Source organism: Pistacia vera, unplaced genomic scaffold (assembly GCF_008641045.1).
Source record: "Pistacia vera cultivar Batoury unplaced genomic scaffold, PisVer_v2 Contig745, whole genome shotgun sequence".
NCBI lineage: Eukaryota > Viridiplantae > Streptophyta > Magnoliopsida > Sapindales > Anacardiaceae > Pistacia > Pistacia vera.
In genome coordinates this window covers 247367-259051 of record NW_022196607.1, presented here as the reverse complement: position 1 = coordinate 259051, position 11685 = coordinate 247367, and the positions used below count along the sequence as shown (strand labels likewise).

The window sequence follows — 11685 nt, the reverse complement described above, 5'->3', positions numbered from 1 at the left end:
TTTAGTAAATATTATTTGAGCATTCAAGTCTTTTTCCTTGTTCCCAAAAAAGGGAGATATTTTTAATGTATACTGGATTGTCTGGTATTAAAACTTATTGCATCTGAAAATAATTATTTTTTTTCAAAAGAAAAAACAAGGTAAATTATCGATTGAGTGATAGTTGATCAACAGAGCATGGTGCCATCAAATCAGCCAGATATTTAATATAATGAAACCCCTCAATATTGATATAATATATGATCAACATCGCGTACAACTGAAGACCCTATCAATATGCACTAACGTACAACAGGAGTCAAAAATCAGATTCTTCCACACATTACATTATAAGCTCTTTTCTACGACAAAGATAATGTCTATCCACTCTTCTCACTTAAACTATTAAATCTCAGCTCCAAACTTCAATTAAAAAAATATAGGGTTTTAATCATGGTTGTAAAAGCTTTTAGGGTTTAAAGATTTCAGAAATGGCTATTTCTACAAAAAAGTTGAATATCTCCCAGAGAAATATTAGTGTATGTACAGATGGAGATGACCATTTTTCTTCTTCCGCTAAGATCTCTCAAGTGTGAAATGAAATAACCACACACACACACACACACACACACACAAGTACAGGGATCCATGTTTCTAAATCTGAAACATTAATTTGTTTTATTGATCATATATTCAATACATTACGTATCAGTTACAAGATGGCCTACTTTCCCAACCAGTTCCAGAACCCAGTATTACTTTTTCACGCCTCCCTATTGTGCATGAGGCAATAGGATATACTTATTACAATTCTAAAAATACTCATGACCACGTTTTTTCATCTTCCAGCTTTCTCAACTCTCCTGCAGGGGTGTCTACCAAAATGAGGGCAGAATTGATCTCCTGGGATTCAACATACCAACTACTAAAACGATAGAGCAATTAAAGAGGAAACTCCTTTTGGAGAACATCGAGACTACGCGAATCACAAGCTTCTAGCATGTCATTCCTAGAAGCAGAGCTGCAAGGAAAGAATTAAACAATGATATTAGATGGAAGCTGTGATTGAATGGATATACACCCATTGACCGCATTAATTTATAAAAACAGATTTCTCTTATTTGACCAGTATACCTCAAAGAAATTCTCAAATACTGCCAGGCATTATCTGCCTTGGGATTCATTGCAAGTGCCCGAACATAGTAACGAATCGAATCCTCATACATACCCTACACGAAAATATATGTTTCAGGTTTTTGATGCCCTTAGAAAAAGTAAATCACTATGGCTTGGATGAAAGAAATAGCAGTTATTTATAGAATTCAAACATTTAGCACACTAACAAGGGCCATAAATCAAGGTAACACACCTGGTTTGCATAACTGATACCCATATTTGCCCACGCACGAACATAGTTAGGCTTCAAATCTAGTGCCTGGAAACAAAGAGGCAAACCCAAAAAATAACATGTCAGATTCAAGTCTCAAAAGAAAAGGTTCTAGGTAAAGAGGGAAAAATGACCGAGGAGAAAATACAATCCTTAATTTAATTCTTGTATAAGAACTAAGAAGATGAAATTATGAAAGGTTCATGAAACAGATAAATCTTGATATATAATTCCTCAAAACACCAAGCAGTTATTGCTTGTACTATTAACACAACATAACTCCAAGTACTGCAAGGAAATAGGGGAGAAACCAGACTTTCAGACATATGGATTTTGACAAATTCTTATAACAGATAGTGCAAACTAACCTAGAATAACATTTTTTAAAATACAGGAACACTTAACACAGCTTAACAAACTGTTTAAAAAACAATGAAGTATGGTAGCAACCACACTCTAGCGACGCAACTCTAATTATAAGTGACCAAAGAATGGAATTCAAACATTTATTTGTTTTTTTGGAGAAGTTATATGCAATCAAACAAAGTATAATATACTCCAGCCGGTTTCCAAGGACTAACTATATTGACAGCCTCCAATCCAAGAAAGCCTAAAAAGTGCAAGTCTACTGTCAGCTCTTACTTCCACATCTATCCCTACAACATTTTCAGCCTTTTGCATGCTAGTAGCAGAACTAAGTTCAAATGCAAAGTGAAACACAACAGTAGGAACAAAATCTCACAGATGTTTACACTGATGGGCTAATTGCAGGGCTTACCTGTTGATACGCCAATATTGCATCAGCACTTTGAACACTATTGGCTTGTGTTGCACCAAGTTTGTTCCAAAGAGAGTAATCGTTTGGCCTGAGTTTCAAAGCCATCTGGAAGGACTCAATGGCTTTGTCATACTCTCTGGACAAGTTGTACAAGACACCAAGTACTATGTGTACATCAGCATCTTCAGGTGACATACGGGAGGCTTCAACGAATAATCTAGCAATCTGCATATCACATAAACAAACTGATGTAACACAAGGAAACCTGAGCTATATCATCTTTAAAGAATTTTGTGGTCATTGATAAATTTCGCCAAAAGGATTGCACCATTGTTCTACACTCAAATGTATTGCATGTGATCTAGATGTGTATTGCATGTGAACTAATAACTATAACCTAGCACATTTGTCAAGTAATCAGATACCTTAATAGTGAGAGAAGTTTGAAACTTATCTAGTTAGTTTCATTTATTTACTGAACTATAGTAAAAACTATCATGTTTATCAGGAGTTCACTACAAAGGTTCCAATTTTAACTTTGAAGGGCAGCAAAGGATCTAATGGACTATAATATATCCAAGGGGGAGGTGGACATTATCTTCACAGCACTACCTATTGCAGAGTCTACAGTCAGCTGAGTGATAAAAGAAGACATTCATACTGCCAAAAAAAAAAAAAAAAGAATACTTACATCAGCATAATACAAAGAATCAGCAAGCTCTGGAGTGGCCAGTGTTCCATACTTTGGGTGATGACGCAGCCATCCATACAAGTATTTCAATGCAGCTGCCTGTTCCAACTCTGCAATTTTGATACACAACTAAGTTTTTGAATATCATTATTACTAATTCAAGTTATTTTACCATACCACTCTACGTAATTGGTGTATAAACATATATTTGTTCTATAAAGCCATACATGGCTATATGTAACAACAGAATCTCATCAGGGAATTAACATAAAGCATCATGACCAAAGAAAGTATAGGTAAAAAATATAGGGTTTTAATCATGGTTGTAAAAGCTTTTAGGGTTTAAAGATTTCAGAAATGGCTATTTCTACAAAAAAGTTGAATATCTCCCAGAGAAATATTAGTGTATGTACAGATGGAGATGACCATTTTTCTTCTTCCGCTAAGATCTCTCAAGTGTGAAATGAAATAACCACACACACACACACACACACACACACACAAGTACAGGGATCCATGTTTCTAAATCTGAAACATTAATTTGTTTTATTGATCATATATTCAATACATTACGTATCAGTTACAAGATGGCCTACTTTCCCAACCAGTTCCAGAACCCAGTATTACTTTTTCACGCCTCCCTATTGTGCATGAGGCAATAGGATATACTTATTACAATTCTAAAAATACTCATGACCACGTTTTTTCATCTTCCAGCTTTCTCAACTCTCCTGCAGGGGTGTCTACCAAAATGAGGGCAGAATTGATCTCCTGGGATTCAACATACCAACTACTAAAACGATAGAGCAATTAAAGAGGAAACTCCTTTTGGAGAACATCGAGACTACGCGAATCACAAGCTTCTAGCATGTCATTCCTAGAAGCAGAGCTGCAAGGAAAGAATTAAACAATGATATTAGATGGAAGCTGTGATTGAATGGATATACACCCATTGACCGCATTAATTTATAAAAACAGATTTCTCTTATTTGACCAGTATACCTCAAAGAAATTCTCAAATACTGCCAGGCATTATCTGCCTTGGGATTCATTGCAAGTGCCCGAACATAGTAACGAATCGAATCCTCATACATACCCTACACGAAAATATATGTTTCAGGTTTTTGATGCCCTTAGAAAAAGTAAATCACTATGGCTTGGATGAAAGAAATAGCAGTTATTTATAGAATTCAAACATTTAGCACACTAACAAGGGCCATAAATCAAGGTAACACACCTGGTTTGCATAACTGATACCCATATTTGCCCACGCACGAACATAGTTAGGCTTCAAATCTAGTGCCTGGAAACAAAGAGGCAAACCCAAAAAATAACATGTCAGATTCAAGTCTCAAAAGAAAAGGTTCTAGGTAAAGAGGGAAAAATGACCGAGGAGAAAATACAATCCTTAATTTAATTCTTGTATAAGAACTAAGAAGATGAAATTATGAAAGGTTCATGAAACAGATAAATCTTGATATATAATTCCTCAAAACACCAAGCAGTTATTGCTTGTACTATTAACACAACATAACTCCAAGTACTGCAAGGAAATAGGGGAGAAACCAGACTTTCAGACATATGGATTTTGACAAATTCTTATAACAGATAGTGCAAACTAACCTAGAATAACATTTTTTAAAATACAGGAACACTTAACACAGCTTAACAAACTGTTTAAAAAACAATGAAGTATGGTAGCAACCACACTCTAGCGACGCAACTCTAATTATAAGTGACCAAAGAATGGAATTCAAACATTTATTTGTTTTTTTGGAGAAGTTATATGCAATCAAACAAAGTATAATATACTCCAGCCGGTTTCCAAGGACTAACTATATTGACAGCCTCCAATCCAAGAAAGCCTAAAAAGTGCAAGTCTACTGTCAGCTCTTACTTCCACATCTATCCCTACAACATTTTCAGCCTTTTGCATGCTAGTAGCAGAACTAAGTTCAAATGCAAAGTGAAACACAACAGTAGGAACAAAATCTCACAGATGTTTACACTGATGGGCTAATTGCAGGGCTTACCTGTTGATACGCCAATATTGCATCAGCACTTTGAACACTATTGGCTTGTGTTGCACCAAGTTTGTTCCAAAGAGAGTAATCGTTTGGCCTGAGTTTCAAAGCCATCTGGAAGGACTCAATGGCTTTGTCATACTCTCTGGACAAGTTGTACAAGACACCAAGTACTATGTGTACATCAGCATCTTCAGGTGACATACGGGAGGCTTCAACGAATAATCTAGCAATCTGCATATCACATAAACAAACTGATGTAACACAAGGAAACCTGAGCTATATCATCTTTAAAGAATTTTGTGGTCATTGATAAATTTCGCCAAAAGGATTGCACCATTGTTCTACACTCAAATGTATTGCATGTGATCTAGATGTGTATTGCATGTGAACTAATAACTATAACCTAGCACATTTGTCAAGTAATCAGATACCTTAATAGTGAGAGAAGTTTGAAACTTATCTAGTTAGTTTCATTTATTTACTGAACTATAGTAAAAACTATCATGTTTATCAGGAGTTCACTACAAAGGTTCCAATTTTAACTTTGAAGGGCAGCAAAGGATCTAATGGACTATAATATATCCAAGGGGGAGGTGGACATTATCTTCACAGCACTACCTATTGCAGAGTCTACAGTCAGCTGAGTGATAAAAGAAGACATTCATACTGCCAAAAAAAAAAAAAAGAATACTTACATCAGCATAATACAAAGAATCAGCAAGCTCTGGAGTGGCCAGTGTTCCATACTTTGGGTGATGACGCAGCCATCCATACAAGTATTTCAATGCAGCTGCCTGTTCCAACTCTGCAATTTTGATACACAACTAAGTTTTTGAATATCATTATTACTAATTCAAGTTATTTTACCATACCACTCTACGTAATTGGTGTATAAACATATATTTGTTCTATAAAGCCATACATAGCTATATGTAACAACAGAATCTCATCAGGGAATTAACATAAAGCATCATGACTAAAGAAAGTATAGGTAAATATAAGCTTATATGCTTTAGGAGCGGTAAATATGCAGAGGAACAATTACCAACCATTTGTATGACTCACGCCAAGAGCAAGAAGCACTTCCAGATTTGTGGGATCAGCTTCCTGTGCACGCATCATTGCAGCAATAGCCTGCACAAGTAGTGGTCATTTATTATGTTCTGCCCCTAAGTAAACTCAGGAACAAAATTCCATTATAACAACCACTGAGACAGCGACCTCTAAATGAACTAACCAAAATAGCAAAGATCAAACTTAAGTAATGGATCCTCATGAAGAAAAACTTAGGTGAGCAGATACCCACCAACCACATCCTAGGTCAAATATATCAGCTGAAGCTAATTTATTGCAAAGGTAAGCAATCTCCAACACCTTGCAAACATTTTCAACAATCTTTAGTGGACTTATTCCATGTTCCATTGGAGAGGCTTTATAGCCACAACTTATTGTTGTAAAGAGACGACCTGTGGGGTGGGACAACGGGAATTGGGAAAAGGCAGATTGTTCTCAATTAAATTCCATCATTCATCTGAACAAGGCATATTAAGTTTCAAAAATCTCACGCTTGAGTTCTTTTTTGTTTTTTTGGCAACATAAAAGGGACATGAACAACTTGACATGAGTAAAATGGCTAAAAAACAATCAATATGGATGATATAGATAGTTGTTTGTCATGCAAAAAATAAACATATCATCCCAAGGAAATAAAAAACTCATGTAAGTTGAATAACCTGTTGATCATCATCATTCTCTGCATGCGCTATTCCAAGTAACCTCCAACCTTCAGAATTGTCAGGGTTTTTCAAAACTTCAGCCTCTAGAGCAAGCACTGCTTCACTCAAAAGCCCTTTGCGGAACAGCTCTTGGCCTTCTTTCAAAGGGTTAGGATGACCAACATAAGGATTCATATCTGAAAAGACATAGACCCCCCTTGAAGCATCTGACCGCTGCTTGGCAGCCACTTGCTCATTTAGGAACCTATAAATTAATACCAGTTGTGATTTCAAGTTACTGTGCTTGGAAATCAAACCATTGAGAAAGATAAAAGTTCCAACTCTGAGACTACATTGTTAGATGAACAATCATTTGAAGTTTGAACCATGTTCATAAGCATAGATCAGAACTCATCAACTCATATAAAGCCTCAGATGACTGATATTCAGTGAGAGGATTAGTTAATGGCTTACCATAATAGGTCAAGAGTTGAAATTTAACTGCTAAGCTCTGATTTGTAAGCTTAAACTTTCAGGTTTAATAGTGTTCCAATATAGTATCAGAGCTAATTCAATCAAAAGGTCTTGTGCACAAATCTTCCCGTTATATTAAATAAAGTTATAATTTCTGTGTTTATTTTAGTGTTTCAAGTTAAAGCATTTTAGAGTTTAAATACTATGGTTGAACTTTAACCTACAAGCTTACGCTTTTGAGTCAAGCCGCAACTCAAAGAAGACATATACTGAAAACAGACCATTAAGCAAATCAAGGAAAATGTGGCAATCAATCTGCACCAATAACTAATTGCCCAAAAGGGATATTAAGCACATATACTGAACTTACTCATCATAAGCGTTTGCCCAACTGTCAGCTGAAGTATCCCCCAAAGCCCCATCCCCAACTTGCTGACCAAATTCTTCCGCCCAGTCATTAACATGCAATTTGGAGAATTCATTGACCCACTGATCTTCAACTGTATCATGCTGCCCTTGTTCCGCAGCAAACTCATTCACCCACCGATTAGCTCCATGGGAAACCTAAAAGCATCCAAAATTAAAAATCAGATTTTTGTTAACAAAAACTAATGATTTATTTATTTCACAGTTTTAAGAGAAAATGAAGCATAATTATCATAAGAAACTCTTCAAAAAATAGATCTGGGTACATCAACATCTGTCAAACTTTGTTTAACCCAAAAATAAAATAAGTATAACCAAACAATGATACGAGATTGTATTCCACTTCATAACTCCTTACTCCAACTTAGAGGTTCCCGTAGTGCAGTTTCAGCACACGAAGCACACCAAATATAAAGCAAGAGGAATATATACAGCAAAACGATTTATAGGTGCATATTCAATGTATCATGCCCATACCATTTAGGAACAAGATGAATGCTAAACAGACAATAGATTCATCACACATACAAATGTGAGCCAGTATATCTTTATTTAGTAGCCAAAATATCAATATAAGAATTTAATAAGAAATGGATGTTTCATGCTTCAACCGATTCTACACTTACATCATTGTGTATAAATTCTTCAGCCCAAGCAGGACCCCCATCATACTGTTGTTGGTATTCAGCCGCCCAATCCCCAGGTGCAGACATTGGAGCTGCTTTGACTTGATTATCATCAATAATAAGTTCACCGCGACTCATCTTTGACATAAATTGAAGAAACCTTGAATTCTGCATGCCCCCAAAAGTATCATAAGTATCTAATATGAGAAGAAAGAAAAATACACACACACACACACACACACACGCATAGGTATATATATGCAAACCATGCACAAGTAGCCCAAAACTCCTTCCTAATTGAGATGTATAAAGTAGAAAGAACAGTCTTGAAACTCCTTTGAAACTGAAAACTAAAGAGATACAAATATTCAAACTATTGTCCCAGAATCCACCATCATTGTCTCCTTTCCCACAAAAACATGATTATTTGTTTCTTGCCATACAACCCAAAGAAGAGCTTAGATTACATATCTCCAAAGAGATTTAACCTTCTTTCCTTCCCGAATTGCAAAAGCATTCTCTATAAGTAAGGAATTAAAAGAACTTGGAATAGCCATTTATATATAGGATTCTTCACAAACTTGAACCCATAATTTTGAAGGCCTAGAACAATGAAGGAAGAGGTGATTAGCAGTCTTTACACTTTCTTTAACACATGACACATCAAGATGGGGAATGTTGAATGATAGTTTCTTCACATCACTTCTTGCATATTCATTTGCTTCGAGTTAAAGCTCATGTAAAGACTTGGACTTTGGAAGGTAATTCAAATTCTTGTATTCAGTTCACAGTACTACTTAACAATTCTTGACTGTTGATCTCAACACAAAGACCCAGCCAAAAAGCCCAGGCCTACATTAACTTTCCCAAATACATATAAGAAAGGTCAGAAGCAAAGATAAAGTCATCATTCATGGAGTGTGGCAATATATGGTTAGGACCTTATGTGACACATCATGTGTTTGGGCCCACCATTTGCATGAAAACATCTTAATGAGATGTCACATCAGCTAGTAGCCCTCCAAAAAAGCGTTGGCAGTCTTAATGTGAATGGAACTAATTTACTATTATAAACTTCTGATAGGTACATTGCTTAGAGGAACATATCCATCACATGACAGTATCATCCACCAGAGCAAAACTAATTACAGACCTCACTTACACCAGACCATGGTAATCAAGTTGGAAACCATTAAAGACAAGCACATCATATGGAAATCTTAAGGCATGATAAAGTCTATAAACCTGAAATTTAGGATCATTATTTTGAGCAAGTGTATGTGCAAGCATACGAGTCTGCTCCATTGCATTTGAGATATTCACACCTCTCGTTTGATCTACTGATGCCAACTGAGATTGTTCCTAGAACCAATTAAGAACAATTAGACAACCAAAAAAAAAAAAAAAAATTGAACCTAAAAGTAAGTCTACCAAGACAATGTCATTAGTTTATCCGAATAAAAAAAAAAAGTTAAAAAAGAGATAGTAAGGCAGTAGTTTATTGATTATGGGGGTGAAAAGGAAAATCAAAGATGCAAGAATAAACTATTAAGTGCCAACAAGTATATTCAATATCTGAAAAGCAACGCCAAAAAATGAAGACACCCAGCAAGATTCATAATACTTATTTTCTAAACAATTGAAGTTTTTATATCATATAATCAATGAGCCTAGTAGCTGGCAACTCGACCATTAACGGATCTAAGCATCAAAAGCTCCAAGATGATTGAGTAACATGTTTAAAAAAATTGATGCCACCTACAACAAGAAAACATAATGTATTATGCAAATTGTAGATGCTAGCTATGATGCTTACTTGCTCAAATTCAGAGGCCCACCCATTCGCACCATGTTGTTGTTCAAATGAGTGAGCCCAAGCATTGGGATCACCATGTGCTGCTCTGTGCTGGCCATACTCAGCAACCCATCCATCGGCAGCATGAGGACCAGGTTTAAGCATACCTTGGGATTCATTCCAATATTCTTCCAGCTCACGAAACCTCCCAGGCAAAGGTCCCTTAGCCCGGGCATCACCGTCAATCTCTAAAGAAGACAATAATGCATTTACCTGGAAAAACAACACAATTTGGACATCCAAATTCAATTAAAAAGAGGCCAACACGATCTTTCAAAATAGAGAGTTCAAAATTACCAAAATCCTCATATTCAACTCAATCAAATATATAGTTCTCAGCAGTTAAGTTAGAAAATCAGGTTGTCCGTCCAAATATAGCCAAAATCTAGCCTCAGTACAGAGAACCACATCAAAAGGAAAGGTATATTGGTGTTAAGAAAATTAATTGAAGGATAATTTAAAAATAAGAAGAGAACCTGAGCATTGATAAAATCTTCACTCTTATCAGCAAAAAAATGGCGAGCCATAATGCTGCTACGATCACGTATGCATTGCTTGTCACCTTCAGATAAACCTAATAGGGGAAGTGAAGTAGGACGGAAAGGAACACCACCACGACTACTCTCAACAAAGGAATGCAGAAAGCTTGATAACACTCTTTGTGGCGGTCCTGCAAAAAGGTAATAGAGCAAGAAACATCGAAAAACAGTTATTATTAAAAAAACTAAATATATTTCCCATTCTCAAAAAATTGCAAAGAAGTGCATACCTTCCAAAGTAGGTTGAAGCTGAGGAGGAGGAAGAGGAAAGTTTTCGAAATGCGGGGGTTGAGATTGATGCTGAATCTCATCCCAAGCATCTGAAAATCCATTATGATTAGCAGAGCGGAAGCCACCAAGAAATTCTGAGACCTGAGACGATACCAACAAGAAGCTCCTAAGTACATAAATAAAAATAAAAATAAAAAAAGAAAATTAGAAGTAGTAATAACATAGAATTATAAAAAGAAGAAACCTGAGCATTAGGTTGCAGAAGTTGGTGGTCAAACTCAGAACCAGGAAGCGCTCTCAAATGGTCACCTGTCTCCGAGTAGAATTGAGAGTCGGAAGTTGTTGGTGTGGCTGTAGGTATCTCTTTTAGCCTCTCCTGTTTATTATGTTTAAATTTACATCAGATTCAATCAAACAACCGTAAATCAGTTTCTTGACCAACAAATTTGGGGATCGATATTATAGCAAAAAAAGGTAAAAATAAATAAATCAACAATTAAATTGAGTTATAAGAAGAAAGAAGACCTGAGTCTTAGAAGAAGTGCCGATAAGAGCGTTGGCGAGAGTACCAAGAGGATTAGAAGAAGAAGAGCCAGGAGCAGGACAAGCAGCTCCACCTGAAACAAGCTCACGCATCGCCATCACTCTTTATCTTGTTATTCTTCTTCTACTTCTACTTCTACTTTAATCATACAAAAGCTAAATAATAATTTTATTTATTAAAATTTATTTTTATGAATTTAATGATATGGTATGATGAAAGCTCGCTCCTTTTTGGTGTTTGCGGGAGAAGACCGAAAAGCTGTTGCCTACCACTGCATTCAATCTTTTATATTTATTTTATAAATAAATCGTTGGCTTCTCTTTTTTCGTGCCACAAGTGATGTCATTTAATAATCGGTTTCATTTTCAGATAAACATAAATACTTATGAATTTGGGCCCACAAGGCCCAGCCC

The 11685-nt window shown here is 35.9% G+C and overlaps 2 protein-coding genes across 3 annotated transcripts; both read right to left on the bottom strand.

Moving 5' to 3' along the window:
- Nucleotides 1–634: 634 nt before the first annotated feature.
- LOC116115531 (peroxisome biogenesis protein 5-like) lies at nt 635–3353 on the bottom strand. The gene is made up of 6 exons (XM_031401671.1): nt 3336–3353; nt 2836–2964; nt 2145–2369; nt 1349–1414; nt 1114–1208; nt 635–1000 (listed from the first exon to the last, which is right to left on the bottom strand). Exons 1-6 carry the CDS (start codon nt 3351–3353, stop codon nt 922–924), a joined length of 612 nt encoding a protein of 203 aa, XP_031257531.1. The 3' UTR covers nt 635–921.
- A 5-nt stretch (nt 3354–3358) lies between these two features.
- On the bottom strand, nt 3359–11571 carry LOC116115556 (peroxisome biogenesis protein 5). 2 transcript variants are annotated; one of them, XM_031401692.1, is made up of 15 exons: nt 11254–11568; nt 10973–11104; nt 10728–10869; nt 10435–10628; nt 9920–10171; nt 9349–9465; nt 8104–8271; nt 7422–7615; nt 6596–6842; nt 5912–5996; nt 5558–5667; nt 4869–5093; nt 4073–4138; nt 3838–3932; nt 3359–3724 (listed from the first exon to the last, which is right to left on the bottom strand). In XM_031401692.1, the coding sequence occupies exons 1-15, from the start codon at nt 11368–11370 to the stop codon at nt 3646–3648; spliced, it is 2223 nt and encodes a 740-aa protein (XP_031257552.1). In that variant the 5' UTR covers nt 11371–11568; the 3' UTR covers nt 3359–3645. The 2 variants fall into 2 exon arrangements, with proteins under 2 accessions (XP_031257552.1, XP_031257553.1); XM_031401693.1 differs by lacking the exon at nt 3838–3932 and having other exon boundaries at nt 11254–11571.
- Between the last annotated feature and the right edge of the window lie 114 nt (nt 11572–11685).